At 42.8% G+C, this 21,170-nt stretch overlaps 1 protein-coding gene across 3 annotated transcripts in view; it reads right to left on the bottom strand.

Annotated features, from left to right (window-relative positions):
• Positions 1-1,842: 1,842 nt before the first annotated feature.
• Positions 1,843-21,170, bottom strand: part of bap1 (BRCA1 associated deubiquitinase 1) — a 53,430-nt gene continuing 34,102 nt past the window's right edge. For all 3 annotated transcript variants that reach the window (XM_084316010.1, XM_084316008.1, XM_084316009.1), the window contains exons 12-17: positions 18,353-18,489; positions 17,108-17,580; positions 6,515-6,747; positions 4,135-4,227; positions 3,982-4,054; positions 1,843-3,332 (exon numbers count right to left, since the gene is read on the bottom strand). In XM_084316010.1, the coding sequence (XP_084172136.1) occupies positions 3,199-3,332; positions 3,982-4,054; positions 4,135-4,227; positions 6,515-6,747; positions 17,108-17,580; positions 18,353-18,489 (1,143 nt within the window). In that variant the 3' untranslated portion in view covers positions 1,843-3,198. The remainder of the gene's footprint in view (positions 3,333-3,981; positions 4,055-4,134; positions 4,228-6,514; positions 6,748-17,107; positions 17,581-18,352; positions 18,490-21,170) is intronic.

Raw genomic sequence — 21,170 nt, 5'->3', positions numbered from 1 at the left:
GAAACAGAGGCTAGAAGGGCATGGCATCGAGGGCCAATAATATAGTAGTTTTGATAAGACCATGAAAAACAATTGTGTCAATTAATACACTTGTACATAGAACAACTTGGTTTACAAAAGGCCATGTCTCTGAGTATTGTATTTCATAGCAGAAAATGTACAGTCAAGAGTATTGCATTTCATAGCAGAAACATTACATTCTGAGTATTGTATTTTATAGCAGAAACGTTACATTCTGAGTATTGTATTTCATAGCAGAAACGTTACATTCTGAGTATTGTATTTCATATCACATTACAGTCTTGAGTATTGTATTTCATAACAGAAAATGCTAATTTGAGGACATAAACGGTAGAAACATGTTACATTGATTGATTGATTGATTGATTGATTGAAAAGTTTATTAACAGATTGCAGAATGGGTACAGTACAGTACAGCTCAATACATACAATTGTTAAGAGGATGCAGACCTGAGAAAGACTTTCGTCTTGTTTCCATCAGGGTCCCCCATTTTCAATTCATCATATGACATACACGACATACAGATAGACAGTACTGCTACATCTATACATTTATGACATACCAGATTTTCAAACACAGTACTGTTTGTGATACTAAAAAAATTCAGAAAAAATAGAAACTGTGCATTGGAGGAGGTTGGGTAGGTGGGGTGGGGCTGTACATTGGAGGTGGGGGGGGGGGGGGTTGGGTAGGGGGGACACACACTGTACATTGGAATACTGACATACATTTGACATAGAAACTGTACATTGGAGGAGGTTGGGTAGGTGGGGTGGGGTTGGGTGGGGCTGTACATTGGAGGTGGGGGGGGTGTTCTTTGAGAGTGTTTTTGAAGGTGGGTAGTGATTCACATTTCTTTACAGCTTTGGGTAGGGCGTTCCACATTGATGTGGCATAATTGCGAAACGTGTTTAGTCCCTTGTTTGAGCCGAATCTGGGTTTTACATGATTTGTGGAGCTCCCTCTGGTGTTGTGATCGTGGTATTCACTGACCTTTGGGAAGTATTTTGACATGTACATGGGTACCTTGGTCGTGTAGTGTATCTTGTAGACAAGGCCCATTGCAAGTTGCTGTACTCTGTCGTCTACTCTAAGCCATCCTAGGTTGGCAAAGTGTGCAGGGGTGAGGTTGGTTCTAGGAGTCAGGTCAAGCAGTAGTCTGACTAGTTTGTTTTGAGATGTTTGTAATTTGGTTTTTAGTGCCTTTGAGGTGCTTTGGTACCATGAGGTGCAATCATAGTCGTAGTAGTAGTACCCTTGAATGAGTGCTCCTGCCAGAGTCTTCAGGGTATTCTTGTTTACCAGAGAGGAGATCCGGTACAATAATCGAGTTCGTTGATTGACTTTTTTTTATTACATTGGATGCCATTTTGTCACAGGAAAGATTAGCCTCTAGGATGGAACCCAGGTAGGTAATTTCATCTTTCCTACAGATGCATCACATTTGTGAGGTTCCAAAACACATTCGTTTATGACATAAGGCCTTTTTCCAGCATAGCGAACAGTGGCTAATAATCATAATAACACACTCCTGCGCGTGATGTAATGCTTAATTGCTTGCTGGTAGCACTCATCAGTCAATGCTCTCCCTGGTGGACACTGGCTGGTACTACAACAGACCGCAGCTTAAATCTCCCTGATAATAAAAACTAGTCTAGCCATTCTAAACACATTCTAGCACTAGAGGAGCCTGTGATCCAAATCTGATCTGTTGAGGCAGACATAAAACACAGACCATGATTCAAACTAGCCGAGGTCGTCGTAGAACGTCATCCCGATACGCACCTCTGATCGACACACAACTCATGACGTGTTTTTGATGAGTTTATTGCAATACGTTTGGCTAGAACAAAGAAACAACAGGTACATATGTACAAAACACACAAATAACAAGTACCCAAATAATATCAATTTTGAGATCGATTTCAGGTACAAAAGTAACACGAGAACTTGTCATTCATTTACACGGCTTCAACAGAGATATACACCCCGAGCCATACATACAGCATAAACAAAACAGCCATGGAACACCCTGGCTTGGAGAGGGGGTTCCTGGTGACAGGAGCACATATATATATATTTATATAAAAAAAAAAAAAAAAAAAAAAAAGGGCAAGCAAAGCTGATATATCCCAAACTGCATTCTTGCACAGCACATTTTGGTTGAGAGGAGGTGAGCTTGTGAAAACAGCCGAAACAATCCATTGTATTACTTACAGCTCAATGAAACGGACATAGAGGAATAAAAATATATCGCCTAAAACATTATCGAGGCATACAGTCGTGGAAAAGATCGTTGAAATTGGTTGTTTTATGTATATTGAAGGCCCAATATAATTTTATAGGAATTCAAATCACAGTAAAAGCATTTCAGAACCAAATAGCTAACCAATTCATGACCATAGCAAAACATTTTCAGGGAGATTAAATTACTCCCAAGGTGAAGACAAAAGAGTATTTACATGTGTTATCTGTGAAATGCCCCCTTGTTAACATTTACAAACTAGTAGTGGCAAACAAAGGCAGATTTACATAGACAGAAATTATACGTACACCATAAAAGAAACGGCCAAATGAGCAAAGACATGACCGCTTCAGTACAACAGACTTAAGTACGACAGAAGTTCTTTCAGTCTCAGGAGTTGCAGGAATTTCTTTCCTTATTTCATTCTTCTCCTGCTCCCCTCTCTCTGCTGCGACCGCTTGGTGCCACGAGACCAACGAGCACTTACTGTAAAACGTTGTTTTGTGATCACTGGCGCTTGGCTTTGTAGAGTCTTTGTTTTGCATGATCACTGGCGCTTGGCTTTGTAGGGTCTTTATTTCATGATCACTGGTGATTGGATTTGTAGGGTCTTTGTTTTTCATGATCACTGGCGCTTGGTTTTGTAGAGTCTTTGTTTTTCATGATCACTCGCGCTTGGCTTTGTAGAGTCTTTATTTCATGATCACTGGCGCTTGACTTTGTAGGGTCTTTATTTCATGATCACTGGTGATCGGATTTGTAGGGTCTTTATTTCATGATCACTGGTGATTGGATTTGTAGGGTCTTTATTTTGTGATCACTGGCGCTCGGCTTTGTAGTGTTTTTCGTGATCACTGGCGCTCGGCTTTGTAGGGTCCTTGTTTTTCGTGATCACTGGCGCTCGGCTTTGTAGGGTCCTTGTTTTTTGTGATCACTGGCGCTTGCCTTTGTAGGGTCTTGAGCGTTTCCTGCGATCAGGTTTCCTCTGTTTGTGGAGACGTCCGATACTTACTCCTTGGCGCCGTCGCACTGAAATGTTCTGCTCCACGAGACTCGCCAACATACCTAGTGATGAGCAATAGATAACATGGTTTAAATGAGACAGCTTTTAAATCCATAACAAATAAATAATAATGAGTAACTCCAATAATATGCTTAGTCATTTCTGTATATTTTCTTTCTTTCTTTCTTTTGGTAATGGTGATGGTGCTTGTGGTGGTGGTAGTGGTACTGGTGGTATTAGTGGTAGTGGTGGGTGTGGTGATAGTGGTGGTTGTAGTGGTAGTGGTGGTGGAAGAAGTTGAGGTGGTGATAGTGGTGGTAGTGGTGATAGTGGTGGTAGTGGTGATAGTGGTGATAGTGGCGGTAGTGGTGGTAGTAGTGATAGTAGTGGTAGTTGTGGTGATAGTAGTGGTGATGGTGGTGGTGGTAGTGATGTTAGTGGTGATGGTGGTGGTAGTGATAGTGGTGGTGGTAGTAGTGGTGATGGTGGTGGTGGTGTTAGTGATATTAGTGGTGATAGTAGTGGTGATGGTAGCAATAGTGGTGGTGATAGTAGTGGTGATGGTGGTGGTGATGGTGGTGTTAGTGATATTAGTGGTGATAGTAGTGGTGATGGTGGTAGTTATGTTAGTGGTGATGGTGGTGGTGGTTGTGTGGGTGGAGGGACAGAGAAGAAGGAGGCAGAGGGCTTTTAGGTGAAAGACAGCTTTACCTTCTTGGGCCAGCATTGATATGAAGGTGCAGATGAACTCGTCATAATTGTGGGTCCTCCTCTGATCATCAATCTGATCAAAACAAAACAAAACATTAATTAATAATAAAACAGTGAATCACAGTGAGACTCGTATGAAGAAAATAAACCCGCCTTATATTTCTTCCTCTTCTCCACCTCCTCCTTTAGAAACACTTCGTAACTGGAGATGTCCGCCTCCACACATTTGAGCAGAGCAAGCAGTTCCTGTACAAACAAATACATGAAAGGAGATCAATATCCCTGTTACATTGTGTTAGGATATCAGATGATTGGAGGGGGGGATACAAATGATATAGTAACTCTACCAGCGTCTTCTAGGTGTCAATGTACACGAAGAGAACACAAAGGTTAGTGAAACAATCATTACATTTTTTTATGAAAGATTGATGATGATAAAGGAGTGGATAGGATACATTGTCAATTAGAGCTGGGCAATGTATCCATATTTATCCTTGATTGCCTATCTAAAAATAAATAAATAGATGGTGCATTTATATAGCGCTTTTATTCAAGCCCTTTACAATTTGTTCCTCACATTTTTACCCATTCACTCACACACAAACGGCGGAGGCAACCATGCAAGGTGCCAACCTGCTCATCTGGAGCAGTTAGGGATTAAGTGTCTTGCTCAACGACAGTTTGACATGCTGCCCGGGAGAAGCGGGAATCGAACCGGGAACCCGATGAACCCCTGTGCTCATTGTGAACACACTACTTTGCTGTCTAAATGAGCCCTTTCACTACCACGCTACAGAAGGGTTAACCTTCTGTAATGTGGTAGTGAAAGGGTTAACCTTCTGTAGTGTGGTAGTGAAAGGACCTTCTGTTTGATTGATTGATTGAAAACTTTATTAACAGATTGCAGAATGGGTACAATACAGTACAGCTCAATACACACAATTGTTAAGGGGATGCAGACCAGAGAAAGACTTTCGTCTTGTTTACATCAGGGTCCCCCATTTTCAATTCATCAGGACATATATGACATACATGACATACAGATAGTCAGTACTGCTACATCTATACATTTATGACATACCAGATTTGCAAATACAGTACTGTTTGTGATACAGAAGGAGTCAGGAAAAGGGAGTATATACATTTGACGTAGAAACTGTACATTGGAGGAGGTTGGGTGGGGGGGGTTGGGTACACTGGGATATTGACAACCATACTGGGTAATCTACATTGGAGGTGGTTGGGGGGGGGGGGGGGGGGGGGCACACTGTATAAACAAGCAAAACTGTACATTGAGGGGGGGGGGGGGAGACACAGTACAAACAAACAAAATTGTACATTGGACTATTGACAAAACCATACTAGGTAAATGACTGTACATTGGCAAAACTGTACATTGAGGGGGGGGGGGGGACACTGTACAAACAAACAAAATTGTACATTGGACTATTGACAAAACCATACTAGGTAAATGACTGTACATTGGAGGGGGTTGGGTTAGGATATTTACAGGGGCCAGTGTTGAATTGCAGTCTCCCATAGGTGTCCCTTGAGAGAGGTTTTGAAAGTGGGTAGTGATCCACATTCCTTTACAGCTTTGGGTAGGGCGTTCCACATTGATGTGGCATAATTGCGAAACGTGTTTAGTCCCTTATTTGAGCCGAATCTGGGTTTAACATGATTTGTGGAGCTCCCTCTGGTGTTGTGATCGTGGTATTCACTGACCTTTGGGAAGTATTTTGACATGTACATGGGTACCTTGGTCGTGTAGTGTATCTTGTAGACCAGGCCCATTGCAAGTTGCTGTACTCTGTCGTCTACTCTAAGCCATCCTAGGTTGTCAAAGTGGGCAGGGGTGAGGTGGGTTCTAGGAGTAAGGTCAAGCAGTAGTCTGACCAGTTTGTTTTGAGATGTTTGTAATTTTGTTTTTAGCGCCTTTGAGGTGCTTTGGTACCATGAGGTGCAAGCATAGTCGTAGTACCCCTGAATGAGTGCTCCTGCCAGAGTCTTCAGGGTATTCTTGTTTACCAGAGAGGAGATCCGGTACAAGAATCGAGTTCGTTGGTTGACTTTTTTTATTACATTGGATGCCATTTTGTCACAGGAGAGATTAGCCTCTAGGATGGAACCCAGGTAGGTAATTTCATCTTTCCTTGTGACAATATTGTCACCCACTGTAACTGAGAAGCCGTCGGTCTTGCTGAGTTTGGTAGTGTGGTAGTGAAAGGGTTAACCCTTTGTAGTGTGGTATTGAAAGGCTTAACAATATATATACACGTTTTCTTTATTTTTTATTATAAATTCATAGCCGGATTTCTAACAAAATGATTTATGGAATATTTGAGATTGTTCATTGAAAATTACACTTTTGTTCGATATCGTATCACACCACTCTAATAGCATTCTAATAGGGTTGAACATCGATTGGATTTTCCATACTAAAAGCAGGTAGCGTGAAATGAGACAACTCTTGTGAATATTTCCCCTGCATCGCCTCAAAGTTAAACGTGAAACGACGTCTCTCTGGACGTACCTTAGGGGAGTACTTCTCCCCGGCCAGTTTGCCCCCTCCGAGGACTTCCATGGGCCGGGTGTTGCTCTTCTCTTTGCCGGGCTTGGCCTCCACTTTGCCCTCCTCCTCCTTCACCTCCACGGACGGCTTCACCTCCTCCTTCACTCCTTCTCCTGCCGCGGTGCCTCCTTGCTCCTTTCCTTTCGTCTTCTCTGGGGTGCAGGGTCGCTTCAACCCGTCAGCGGCGACATCCGCTGTACGGAAAAACAGGGAAATAAATTAACCATCGAGGCAACATATTAACTCTTAGTTGATCTGATAGTAGCGGCTAGGGCTAGAAGGTACACCGAATATGAAGGTATACCCTCAACGATCCATGTAAAGGTATGGATTCTCACTAAAACGTTGTCCACAATATATATCGTAAAAATATATATACAGTATATATACATATTTCTAAGTTAATCAAAAAAGGATTCCTTGCAGCAATATTACAAAGTAAAATAAAATAGACAATCTTTAACACTTTAATCGGCAAAAACGCTGGGACACGTCTTTCCCCGCCATGCTTATTCTGCCAAAGACGCTGGACCACGTCTTTGATATCAATATTTCAAAAATCTGTGATCAATATAGTCAAGTTAGACCGCGCTCACAAGTTCTCACACTGGGTGCTGTAATCCCATAAAGTTCAGTATATCAAAAAGCAGGGTAGCCGGACCAGCACTCACAGGTTCAATGTTTTTTAATTGCAGCCTGAATAAAAAGCAGACATGTTTCGGTCCGAAACATGTCTGCTTTTTATTCAGGCTGCCATTAAAAAACATTGAACCTGTGAGTGCTGGTCCGGCTACCCTGCTTTTTGATATACAAAAATCTGTGATCGAAATCATATTTCTCCCCCGGACACTTGAGATATACTGTTGATCCCCTCTCAACTCTCCAACGGTTCAAGAGCGCCATCTGGTGGCCGATCGGCGGATCGCCCAAACAGGAAGTGATGCGCCGGAAGTGGTGCTCTCCCATATTTCGTCCGGGCACTTGCTATCGTTAGCGGGACTCCATCTTGATACACTGGACATCGATCGGTTGCAAATAACTCGATAAACAACATGATTTGGACGTATATACTATTATTAAGGCTGTCAAATATATCGCGTTAATATCGCGTTAACTCCCGATTCTATTAATGCCACTAATTTTTTTAACTCAAGATTAACTAAAAAAAAAAAAAAAAAAAAAATTTTACTAGACTTCACTCAGGTGTATTATTGATGCTCTCATTGATACTATGTTTGTTTCTGAAGTGTGTGTGTGTGTGTGTGTGTGTGTGTGTGTGTGTGTGTGTGTGTGTGTGTGTGTGTGTGTGTGTGTGTGTGTGTGTGTGTGTGTGTGTGTGTGTGTGTGTGTGTGTGTGTATGTGTGTGTGTGTGTGTGTGTGTGTGAGATATAGAGAGAGAGGGGGGTGAGAGAGATGAGGAAGGGGCAAAAGAGAAAAAGAGCTGGGAGAGTGTGTGTGTGAGGGAGAGTATGTGTGTGAGGGAGAGAGGGGGGTGTGTGATTAATCAGCCCTTGTGTGTGTGAATGTAACAAGTTCCTAACGTTTTCTTTCCCCTATTATTTCATGCACACTTTATTCATTGTTTTAAATTATTATTTTCTTTTAAGTTATTTTGTGCATCACTCTGTTTTGAATTTGATGCAAATTTGCAATGCATGAGGGTCATCCTTTTGTGTTAAATGGCTGCACAAAGCAAGCATTTGTTGACTCGCATGTTGATAAGAGTATTAAAACTTGGAACTTGAAAAAGATCTGTTTAAGGTAAAAAAAAAAAAAAAAAATGCGATTAATTTGCGATTAATCGCGAGTTAACTATGGACAATCATGCGATTAATCGAGTTAAATATTTTAATCGTTTGACAGCACTAACTATTATACAACCTGGAAATGGATCGCATATTTCTATATCCCATAATAGGAAAATTTCTGTTCCACGCTCATCACCCAACGCTATGAGGAAGCTACGGTAAGATTCAACGTTATTTTTTACCGTGTTCGATACCAACTGCTCTAATGATCATATCACCCACACTAGATGAATCATATAACGTTGGCCACGGAATTATAAACGACCCCCCCCCCCCCCCCCCCCCCCATCCGGTCAACATCAAATGATCAGTAGTAACTTCTAGAAGCATGTCCATTTGAATTTTTTTATCTCGCGCAGATTCCTATCAAACTGTATTTCATCATCAATATAATGCATTTGGGGCTATAAATCACGTTCTGGAGAAAGCTTCAGAAAACGATAAAAACATACTTATACTTTAGACCGTATTTTAGTATGAATATGTGAATGAAAAAGTATAACGTTGCTACACCCTGAACAATAGATATAGGACTTTGAATGGGCCATAGTAATGTCAATTTAGCAATACAATTTAAAAAGTTATAGCCCTGCAAAGAAGGGGAACTTCTCCATATTAAATAGGGCTGGCGAATGATGGTAAATTATGAATTTAAGCCTGGCAATCAAAGTGTTAATAAAGATGTCATATGACATTGTAATTTGTACTGGAAAACTATACTGTCAAAACTTACCCTAGTACCAGCTCTCTCTCTCTCTCACACACACACACACACACACATACATACACAGACAGACACACACACTCTTCAGCTCAGGCAGAAGTACACATCCAGACTAATTTAGCCCTGATACAGGACACTTACATCTTCTCTCAAAGGATCCCGTCTAGCTTTAATGAGAATTCACCCTGCGAAGGTCGCAGAGGTCTATAACGGAAAAGATTACCCAAACAGATGGCCATAATCTTGTCCACTTTCTGGTTGGTGACAGGCGCCGCCACATCTCCCATCTACCAGGGCTCGGAACTAACGGATTCCAGATTGGCGCTCCTATTTGTCATTTGTCAATTGACAGTTGACTTAGTCTAATTCTCTAATTTCCCTGAGGGGATCAATAAAGGAATATCTTATAAGAGTAAAGTATATTGTTGGTGAGCCTGTGGCCTGCTGTTGTTAAGTAAACTTACATTGAGAACTGGTCAGACTAAAAACTGACATTTAAATTAAGTGATTTGCAAACTTTTATAGAATACGATACATGGTGTCAGTTCAAAGCAGCAGTAGAGTAAGAGTAATGACCCACAGGCCTGTAGGCATCATAACCTGCTGTCAGAGCTCAGAGGCTGAACAGGACACTGCAGGATGAGCCTGTTGACAATCGAACGTTTTTTTTATCCACTTTTTCCTCCTCTTTTTCAATTTTTCTCCCATCCCAATGCCGCTGTGCCAATTCTCCCCTCCCCTCCCCTGTCTTGAACGTTGCTCGCATATGGCCCCCACTGGCCGGTTGTAGGGAGGATAGAAGCCTTGCATCACGTGTGCCCTCCGATACACGAGGAGGCAGCCTGTCGCATCTTTTCACCTGCCAGCGCGGACTCTCATTGGCGAGGTGTAACGTGTGGGAGGCTCACACTACCCCCGCCATTTCCTGTCTCTGCTGTGCAGGCGTCCCCAACCGACCTGTAGTAGTCGCTGTCCACAACGTCCAGTTTACCACCCATCAACTTCCACCCGCTAACTCTGCCAATTGAGTTAGTATGACGACCGGCCCAAGCCGGAGGCAACGGCGATAGCCGGATTCGAACCCGGTGTCTCTTGCGTTGGTGACGAGCGCAATGTCCGCTGCGGCACCCAGCCGCCCCCTGAATCTAACAGTTTTTGAGTGAATCATTGCGGGCAGGGAAGCACTCATCCACACCCTGATTGAGTACGCTCTGATTGATTAGTTAAGACTAAGTAAGCGGGAACAGGAAGAAGTCGAGGTCGTCTTTGATCTTGTTTACGCTGAGATGATGGGGTGACTCGTCTTTAACTGTGTCTACAGGTTTATTCGTATATAGGAGTTGTAGCACCCGTCACCACCCAGAAAGTAGACAAGTGAAAGATCACGGACATCCCGTTTGGGTGAGTGATATTCAACATCGTTTTTGTTACCTACCTCTCCGACTTTTGTAGGGCGAGTTCTCTAAAAAGCTAGACGGAACCCTTTGGTGGGTGTTGTTAATAGTAATAATCTCCAGTGTAACTCACTAGGAGGGAGTGGAAAATTCCTTTCATGGCCGTTTGTTAACACCTCCCTCCCCCTTCCTGTACCCCTCATCCCCCACCTGATCAATCCCTTCCTTTGTCTCAGATACGTTTATAAGGTGAACTGACAAGAAAGTCAGGGAGCTTGACCCAATTCTCCTGGCCAGAGAAAGTAAAGTCCTCTACCGATACTACTAAACAAACTTGTAATCGATTTACCATGTTTTATATACATTTGTATCAACCAAGATGATTTCATCACACGCATAATTAACCTCTCCGGTTCCACCACAAGGGTGTTAATAGTAATAATAAGTGATAAATCAACTCACTAGGAGGGTGTTAACAGTAATAATCAACTCACTAGGAGGGTGTTAATAGTGATAATCAACTCACTAGGAGGGTGTTAATAGTGATAATCAACTCACTAGGAGGGTGTTAACAGTGATAATCAACTCACTAGGAGGGTGTTAACAGGAGGGTGTTAACAGTGATAATCAACTCACTAGGAGGGTGTTAACACTTTGAGTGCCGGTGACGTGTTATGTCGTTAACCCCCAACCCCCAACTGCTCCAGTGGAGTTGCTCAGTGGCCAATGGTGTCAGACTGTGGTTGTACTGGGCAGCTCCCAGGTATGAATGGAACTGTGTGAATGTGAAGCAGGGCGTAGCTGAAAAAGAGCATCTGTGCTCAGCGAACCTACCCTGGCTAAATAAAGGTTAAACAATTAGCAATCTGAATTCATATTTCATCAACCGAGTCTCCCGTTGGTACAGCAGCCCCTCTAGGAGCTCCGATGGGAAAATACCGCCCCCTATCGTCTATCCCTGTGTAACTGCAGGCCATTCGATTACACTGGTGGATCTGTGGGGGGGAGCCTACCGGCTCCACTATGCTGGCGAGCCGTCTGATGAAGAGGGAAGTGATCGCGAGATGGAAAGCAGCCTGGAATATATATTTACAGCAGCCAATAATCAATCAATAAACGCAATCGATATTTGGAATGGCGATCAGGAATTGGAATAATCTTTTTGGAGAACATCTGATCTAAGGTAAGGAGTCTATGTTACCAGTTTTCAGATAATCTGAGCTGTTTTCACTGAGATAACAGCGTGTCCCGTATGTGTATATGTGTGTGTGTGTGTGTGTGCTGTTGAGGAAATAAGAGAATCGATTTCTCAGCTCGCTTCTATAGCGTGCATAAGTACACATATACTATTGATAATCTAGCGTTTATTTGAAAACGATTCATAAATAGGGCGACAAATGACAACGTGTCTAGTGTATTCGAGAATATTCCAATAAATGCCGTTTATGACGGAATCTTTCTATTTTCCTGAAATTTTCGAGAAAACTATAGCTTTTCGAAATGCTATAAAAAGGATATGAACCGATTAAAAAACAATCCGTTTCGACAATGTTGACTGCAAACAAGTCATTGATAAGCGACGGGCAGATTAGACGCAGCCATAATTTTAAACATAGATTATGCATTTTTAACGCCATCATTGAAGTGGATGCTGGCATCCAAGGACATTAATCAACGTTAATGGCCGGCACTGAAAGTGTTAATAGTGATAATTAGTGATGCACAGATGTGAAAATTGTGGCCGATACGATAACCGATATTAAAATTGCTGTTCTGGCCGATACCGATATTTACCGATGTCGATATCTTTGTATAGAAAACACTTTTTTATGATAATCAAATAAAGAGCTATTTTCCAAAACGCATTTATTTATTTTTTTTTACTTTTGTAACTTATTTTCAGAAATGACATATTTTGAAACTTTAAGGCCAAAACATGTTAAAAAAAAAAAAAAAAAAAAGATTAAAAAAAAAGATTTAAAAAAAAAAAGAAAAAAATGATATCGGACCGATACCGATGTGTAAAAAAACGGCCATATGGGCCGATATTATATCGGCGGCCGATATATCGTGCATCACTAGTGATAATCAACTCACTAGGAGGGTGTTAATAGTGATAATCAAGTCACTAGGAGGGTGTTAATAGTGATTATACAATGGCATGCAAATTTCTTGATTCTGATTGGCTGAAACAGTGAAGTTGCCGGTTGTTATTTCGTATAACACACTCCACGTGACCCCAGAACCCGCCCACAACCGAATAATTTTTTTTCCGAATCACTCCGCTGTTCATTGTTTATATGAATGAAACCAAGATGGCGGACATTATCAAAAAAGATAAAGTCACCTGGAATATGTTAGTTGTTTACACAATGTTGGATTATGTAATTGGTTTGTCATGACTCATTGTAAAACAAAATATAAATCGCGGGGGGGTTCTGAGGGGAGTGGCCACTGGCTGACAGTGCTCTCTGTCTCGGGTGCCGGTGTTGTGCCGAATTCGGACTCCCTGCCAGAATCCGACTCCCCCTCGGGTAATTAAGCATTACATCACGCGCAGGAGTGGTTTGTGAACAATAAACCATGCCTAGGGGTGGTTGTTAGGCACGAGGCGCAGCCGAGGGTCGTTAGACCCCCCTAGGCATGGTTTATTGTTCACAAATCACGACTGCAAGTGGTGTAAAGCTTTTATACAACTGCCACATTAATCCAACCTTATTTCTATACAATAAACACACATTAATCGAAGATTTATTGAAAAAACCATCCGCCAGAAAAAGTAGTTCCCACAACTACAAAAAAGACAATTTGCCTCCATGTGGAAGCAGCTTGAAGTGCATCCAACCAACTAACACATCCAACTGTGTATTATTGGAATGATTGAGAGAAGTTGCCTCATGTGGAAGCAGCTTGAAGTGCATCCAACCAACTAACACATCCAACTGTGTATTATTGGAATGATTGATTGAAAATTGTATTACCAGATGCAGAATGGGTACAATACAGTACGGCTCAATACACACAATTGTTAAGGGAATGCAGACCTACTTTCCATAGAACTTCATTCTTGGATGCTTCTATAGAAGGTAGGTAAAACAAATTAAAAAGTTTTCTTTGCCCTATAGGAAAAAAACGTTTTCTTCACCCTATTTTTTTATTTGTTTTTTTAAACCTACTGTAGAGGGCCTAAACTTAACCAGTTGGAAACCAAGCGTACAGTAATAAAATTAGCAATCAATCAATCAATCAATCAACTCAATAGGCCATGCTCACTTAGAACAGCGCAGCACCCAGCTCTCTCTCTCAGTCTGACTATCCCCCGCGTTGCAGGCAGAGTGTGTGTGTGTGTGTGTGTGTGCGTGTGTGCGTGTGTGTGTGTGGGGGGGGGGTGGCGGTGGGTGGAGACTAGAGCGAGCGCTGACAGTCGAAAGGAAAAGAAATTGATTTTTTTTTTTAATTAATCAATCAATCCGCGATTTTTCTTTTGTTACAGAATGATTCAAGACCCATCAATTACATCATCCAACATTGTTTAAACGACTAAGACATTCACTGTGACAGAATCGCTCGATATTTAGTCGTTTAGTCGCTATCAACATATCCATTTGTAAAGATTATTGTCCACCTTCTTGTGATCCGGCGGAGTGATGTGATGTGGTTCGGTTGTGGGCGGGTCCTGGGCCAGCAGCGTGGAATTGTTGCCAATAAAGACGTGTAAAATGACTGTTTCAGCCAATCAGAATCGAGAAATTTGCATGCCGTTGTATAAACGTGCATACACTATCAGCCTACCCAGCATGTAATACGTTCTTTGTTAGAACTCAACTCGTTATTATTGGCGCATAGATTGCAGAAATACGGGAACGTTTTGATTATATTTAAAAGGCTTTGACATTGTAAAACGAAATAAGTGGAGTTTTGAAACTGTAAGCAGAATACAAGTCATAGGAACACCCACGATATAGTGTTCTTCCCCCGTCCTACTGTATAAGAAATAATAAAAAAATGCATTGCAAGGAGAACAGAGGTTATTTGTTGAGTTTATGTGTATACAAAACCCTTGCAATAAATGTGTCTTAAATGAATGAAAAGCATACATGGCACCTAATGCTGCTCTGGATACAGGTAGTAGCACAATATCGTGTGGGTGTTCCTATGACTTTTATTTCGTTTTACAATGTCAAAGCCTTTTAAATATAATAAAAATGTCCGCGTATTTCTGTCCGCTTTATCGTTTTATGACAGACATATGATAGAGTGTATGTGCCAATAATAACGAGTTGAGTTCTAACAAAGAACGTATTACATGCTGGGTAGGCTGATAGAGTAAATGTGCGTCCACACGAGGGGGAGTCGGATTCTGGCAGGGAGTCCGAATTCGGCACAACACCGGTTGTTATTTCGTATAACACACTGCACGTGACCCCAGAACCTCAATGTAAATAAACCATAATCACCCTACAAAAGGTTCTGAGAATTCTGTTCCAGCTAAGAGGCAAAATAACAACAGATACTTTTTTCACAAACTGCACTATAACCGGGAATGTTACCATCTATGTAAATAAACCATAATCACCCTACAAAAAGAGTACTGTATTTGTAAATCTGGTATGTCATAAATGTATAGATGTAGCAGTACTGTCTATCTGTATGTCATGTATGTCATATATGTTAATAAAATCTTCAATCAATCAATCAATCAATCATGACTTCCATTGGATCTACGTTTTCTGTTTTGGGATCTACTTTTTCTGTTTTTGAATAAATCTCCATTATGCTTCAATTACTGTGTGTTTATAATAATAATAATAAGGTTGGGTGAATTGGGTTATTGTATAAGATACATTACATCACTTGAAGTCGTGTGTTATAGGAATTAGATCACGCCTAGGGTGGGGTCTAATTAATTGAATTAATTAATTGATTGAAAACCTTTATTTATCCCCGAGGGGAGGATCCCCTGCTGTGCGTCGGGCCTAACAACCACCACCCCTAGGCATGATCTAATTCCTATAACACACTCCGTCGCGTGATGTAATGCTTAATAAACAACTCACTAGGAGGGTGTTAACACTTTCAGTGCCTTTGATTAACATTGATTTACCCCGTTGAATGCCATCATCCACTTCAATGTTAGCGTTAAAAACGCCTAATCTATGTTTAAAATTATGGCTATGTGTCTAATCTGCCCGTCGCTTATCAATGACTTGTTTGCAGTCAACATTGTCGAAACGGATTTTTTTATTTTATTTTTTTTTATCGGTTCATATCCTTTTTATAGCATTTCGAAAAGCTATCGTTCTCTCGAAAATTTGCGGAAAATTGAAAGATTCCGTCATAAACGGCATTTATTGGAATATTCTCGAATACACTAGACACGTTGTCATTTGTCGGCCTATTTATGAATCGTTTTCAAATAAACGCTAGATTATCGATAGTATATGTGTACTTATGCACGCTATAGAGGCGAGCTGAAAAATCGATTCTCTCGTTTCCTCAAGATCACGCACACACACACACACACAGGGACACGCTGTTATCTCAGTGAATACAGCTCCGATTACCCCAAGACTGGTAACATAGACTCCTTACCTTAGATCAGATGTTCTCCAAAAAGATTATTCCAATTCCTGATCGCCATTCCAAATATCGATCGCGTTTATTCATTGATTATTGGCTGCTGTAAATATATATTCCAGGCTGCTTTCCGTCTCGCCATCAGATCCCTCATCATCAGATCCATCGCCAGCACAATGGAGCCAGTTGGCTCCACCTCTACAGATCCCACAGGGATCTCCCAGTCTAATGGACTGACCTGCAGTTACACAGGGATAAACGATAGGGGGCGCTTTTTTACCATCTGAGCTCCTGGGGGGGCTGCTGGACCAACCCTATCGTCTCCCAGATGGTAAATCACCCTTTTGGATTGGACTCAATGAAAGGGGGGAAAAAAACCGCACTCCACATTTTACTTCTCACTCATGTAACCGGGGTCTACCAGCTTCACTCTGGAGCCTCGGAGCCGCGGGGAATATGTGTTTTACTGTATACACGATGGATCAATCAAATGAGCGATTTTTTCTAATGGCGATCGGGAATTGGAATAAACCATTTGGATACCATCTGATCTCAGGTAAGGAATCTATGTTATCAGTATTAGGATAATCAGACTCGTTTTCACAGAGATATAAGCTTTTATGTGATTGTGTGTTAGGAGACTCGATTATCGATATACTATCGATAATCTAGCATTTATTTGAAAACTATTCATGACATGGCCGAACAATGACCACGTTCTAGAATGTTACAGTAAAAGGCGATTATCATGGAATGTGTTGTTTTTTCCGTGAAATCGAGTGATTTTCTAAATGCTAGAAAACGGAAATGAAGCGATAAAAAAAACAATCTTGACTGGAAAATGAGTCTTTGATAAGCGACGAGCAGATTAGACACATAGCCATAATTTAAAACATAGATTAGGCAATATTAACGTTAACATTGGAGTGGATGTGGGCATTCAAGGGAAATTACACTTGGGCAGTCACAGTGTTAATAGTAATAATCAACAGGGTGTAAATAGTAATAATCAACTCACTAGGAGGGTATTAATAGTGATAATCAACTCACTAGGTGGCGTAACAGCGTAGATGACTCCGTCGTTCTGCAGGTGGAGCAGGGCTATGCTGACGGACGGCCCCAGCTCTCGCACGGCGCGGTTGTGTTTGGCGTCCAGCCTGAGCGTCCCCTCGTCCTCCCCGAAGAGCACGCGGGACAGGTGCGATGCCACCGGACTGGAGGGCCGCGTGGGGGCCTGGGAGCGTGCCGGCGAGCGCAGCGGAGAGTTAAAGGCGCTGCCAATCTCTGAGGCGGTGTCGGTGCTCTCGTTGCTGGGCGTCGGCGAGGGCTGCGAGGCGGCTGTGATGCAGATGCCCCCCGTGCGGCCCTCTGTGCGGACCGACAGCGGCGTGGTCAGCGCGTCCTCCTTCTTCCGCTGGACCTCCTTCTTCAGCTTCTCGGCGAGGACGCTCAGAGCCACCTGGCTCTCCACGCCGGTGGCGACCCGACCCGTCCGGGAACGCAGGCCCGGCTTCCGTCTGAACCTTGACAAAGAACGGAAAACGAGATCACGTCACTATCTGGCAGCTGCGGTCGATCGTAAAAACATTTCAAAAAGGGTTTATTTCATTATTCTAATTAAAAGGGGCATTCCGCCAATTATGACAAAGGTTTACAGTATATGTTGTTAGATGAATTACCACTGAACTAGGGATGGGCATGAGTAATGTTTTCCCAGCAACAACTCACGCCTTGCGGGATTTCAGACCGAGATTTCTGTTTCAGTGGCACAAACAAGCACTTTGTGTGTCTGTGTGTGTGTGTGTGTGTGTGTGTGTGTGTGTGTGTGTGTGTGTGTGTGTGTGTGTGTACAAGTCGAGCAGCACTCTCAAAAACCACTGGAGTTCAGTTCAGAAATGGAGAGTACTCAAGTAATCGATTACTCACACCCCTCCCTACACTGAACTTCAGTCATATACGTACTGAGGTATCAAGTATCAAGGTATCAACAAGGTATTCTCTGAGGTATCAAGGTATCAACAAGGTATTCTCTGAGGCATAAGGTATCAACAAGGTATTCTCTGAGGTATCAAGGTATCAACAAGGTATCAACAAGGTATTATCTGAGGCATAAGGTATCAACAAGGTATTCTCTGAGGCATAAGGTATAAAGATATCAATAAGGTATGGTCTAAAGTATCAACAATGTATCCTCTGATTCACCCTGCTTGTACAGACAGTGTGCTGTTTCTCAGTTCAATACAATATTTCTCTTTGGTTAGATTACAACTGTAAAAAATGCAGCATTGCGCTAACCTGCTGGGGGGGGGCGTGGCCGGTGGGGGCGGCACCTCCTCGTCGTCTTCCTCGTAGTCATCATCGTCAGAGTAGGAGGGCTTGGGGGGGCCCGGTATCCTGGCGCGACCCACAACTGCAGCAAGATCCTCCTCTTCCTGTCAATCACACAGAGAATCCCCAGTCGGCCGCTGAGTCAGAGAGAACTCACCGACACGACAGCCTGGCAGGAAGGTGCAAACCACATGGAATGCTCAGGTGGTGGATTTCAAACATTAGTCCCCAGCAGGGTGAGGGGATGAGGGCAGAAGAGTCCATCATCCTTATCCGAGTGAAAGGTGTTTTGTCCACAGAATACTGTTGAGCTAAATGGATCTTTTTGCTCTCATCCTGTGACCCCGCCCACCCCCAGGGACCCACGTCTGACCACTGCATTAATGGATGATTGCTTTTTAAATTGTATTTGTTTAAGATAAAAAATGCATAAAATGAATCCGGAAGTAATCAGTGGAGAGAGTGACAGTAGGGCTGACCCCGAACATTCAAATGGTTTGGAATTTGTTCAGTATATTGACATTGAAAGCTATTCAGGATTAGAGTGATTCGTTTTTTTTTAGAGTGATTCGTTTTTTTATTTTTTATTATTACTGTGTGTAGATCATTTGGCTAAATGATAGTCCAGGTTGTTCATTGTGAGCCGTGTGTGTGTGTTTACCTTGCGATGTGTGTGTGTGTGTTTACCTTGCGATGTGTGTATATCGCAATCACATATCGTGATCACATCACACCAGTTTTGTCCGCCCTACATTGGCTTCCTATCCAAGCCCGCTCTGACTTTAAAGTGCTACTCCTCACCTACAAAATTTTAAATGGGCTTGCACCGCTCTATCTATCTGATCTCATCTCCCGATACTCGCCCGCTCGTGCTCTGCGCTCACAAAATGCGGGGCTTCTATCGACCCCTAGGGTTAAAAAGAAATCCGCCGGCCACAGAGCCTTTGTCTACCGCGCTCCCTACCTGTGGAACAAATTACCTGCCGTCATCAGGGGCGCCTGCTCTGTCGAAGCTTTTAAATCCCTGCTTAAGACTCATCTTTTCTCTCTCTCCTTCAACCTACCTTGATCTCACCTGGTCGGGGACTGACCTTTAGATTAATCTGTGTAGTTTAGTTATGGTACAGGGTACTACATGGTACCACTGGGTAGTTTACTATAGGGTAGTTTAGTTAGGGTACAGGGTACTACATGGTACCACAGAGTACTACTTGGTACTGCATGGCATTACAGGGTACTACATGGCTTACACAGCTCTACATGGCACTACAGGGTACTACATGGCACCACAGGGTACTACATGGCACTACAGGGTACTACAGGATACTACGGGGTACTACATGGCACTATGGGGTACTATAGGGTACTACATGGCACTACGGGGTACTACATGGCACTACAGGGTACTACATGTCTGCTCCTTTGCAGCACCACAAACATGGGAACTCTCTAACTCTCCCCCCCCCCCCCCCTCTCCCCCCCCCCCTCTCCCTCCCCCTTCTCTCTGAGTACCCGTCTCCTGGCGCTGACCAAGGTGATGGATGCCTCGGGGTCTTGGCCAAGCTTGTAGTGACTGCTCTACATGCACCTCCGAGGCATTGGATCAGTTATTCACCGCCGTCTGTCCGTGGTCCTGTCAACTGATTAACAGACTGTTAACAGATTAACAGTCAACGCGGTTTCATTGCTGGGTTAAGTACTTCTATTCTATTCACATAATACGCTTACTTCATACATCTACTCCATTCACATATATGCCTACCACTTGTATCTATTGCTATGTCCGCCTACTACAATCTCATGAGCTGTCTAACGCCTGTCCCGTCTCCCTGTCTTCCTATGACTTGCTGTCCTGGAGTGTTGACCGGAGTGTTGGACGTTGACGAAGGCCGGGAGATTGCGACCCCCTCTGCGTGCCCCCCTGTCTTCGGAGGTTTCGTAGTGGTGACCGGAGTGCCGGATGTCCCGCGATGATGCCGGGAGTTCGCGACCCTCTCTGTGCCACCCCCCCTTCCCCCTGTCTCCGGCTGTCCCTGAGCAACGACCGGAGTGCTGAATGTCCCGTGACTAAGACGGGGAGGACGTGACCCTCTTGCGCCGCCCCTGTGCTTCAAATAGATCCGCTATCAACTCTATCTTTAATTTTTCAAAATGTACAGTTGCTATTGCATGCACTCATCTGTGTTTCACTACACACATGAGTGCATGCTTACCAACTGTCCGTCTGCAACACTACTATCACCGACATCTAAGAAGGGAGATCCCCCCTTGAACGGCCCTTCTAAGGTTTCTCTCCTCCACATTGCCTGTGGAGCTTTTTTCCCTATTGTTAGGTTTTAGTGAGTTTTTCCTTACCTTCGCGTGGGGTATGTCTGGGAGTGCTTGCATTCTTTCATTTATTTGCATTCATCTAAAAAATGTTTGGACCCTATGGTGTTCTTGTTCTGTTCTTGACTTATTGTTATGTTGTCTTCTTGACTTGTTTAAAGAAGACCTGTACGGCCCATGGGGACATTAACGTGTGTTGTCGGGCCCTATAAATAAATTTGATTTGATTTGATTTGATTTATATGTGTATATGTGTAGGTGTGTAGGTGTGTGTGTGTGTGTGTGTGTCGAGCCAGGAAATCAAACAAGGTTTCTGAGTAACATTAACCACTAAACGTTTGTTAAGTTTGTTAAGTTCTATCAGATAATCAAATCGAAATAACGGTTTTTAATTGTGAAAGATGAACTTTTGATACGGACGGACATGCAAGTTGTGGCTAGCTTGTGCTACATGGTC

The sequence above is a fragment of the Notolepis coatsorum genome (genome assembly GCF_963971535.1).
Source record: "Notolepis coatsorum genome assembly, chromosome: 6".
In the NCBI taxonomy this organism is placed as follows: domain Eukaryota; kingdom Metazoa; phylum Chordata; class Actinopteri; order Aulopiformes; family Paralepididae; genus Notolepis; species Notolepis coatsorum.
The sequence above is the reverse complement of the archived record's forward strand: the minus strand, read 5'-3'. Positions and strand labels throughout refer to the sequence as shown.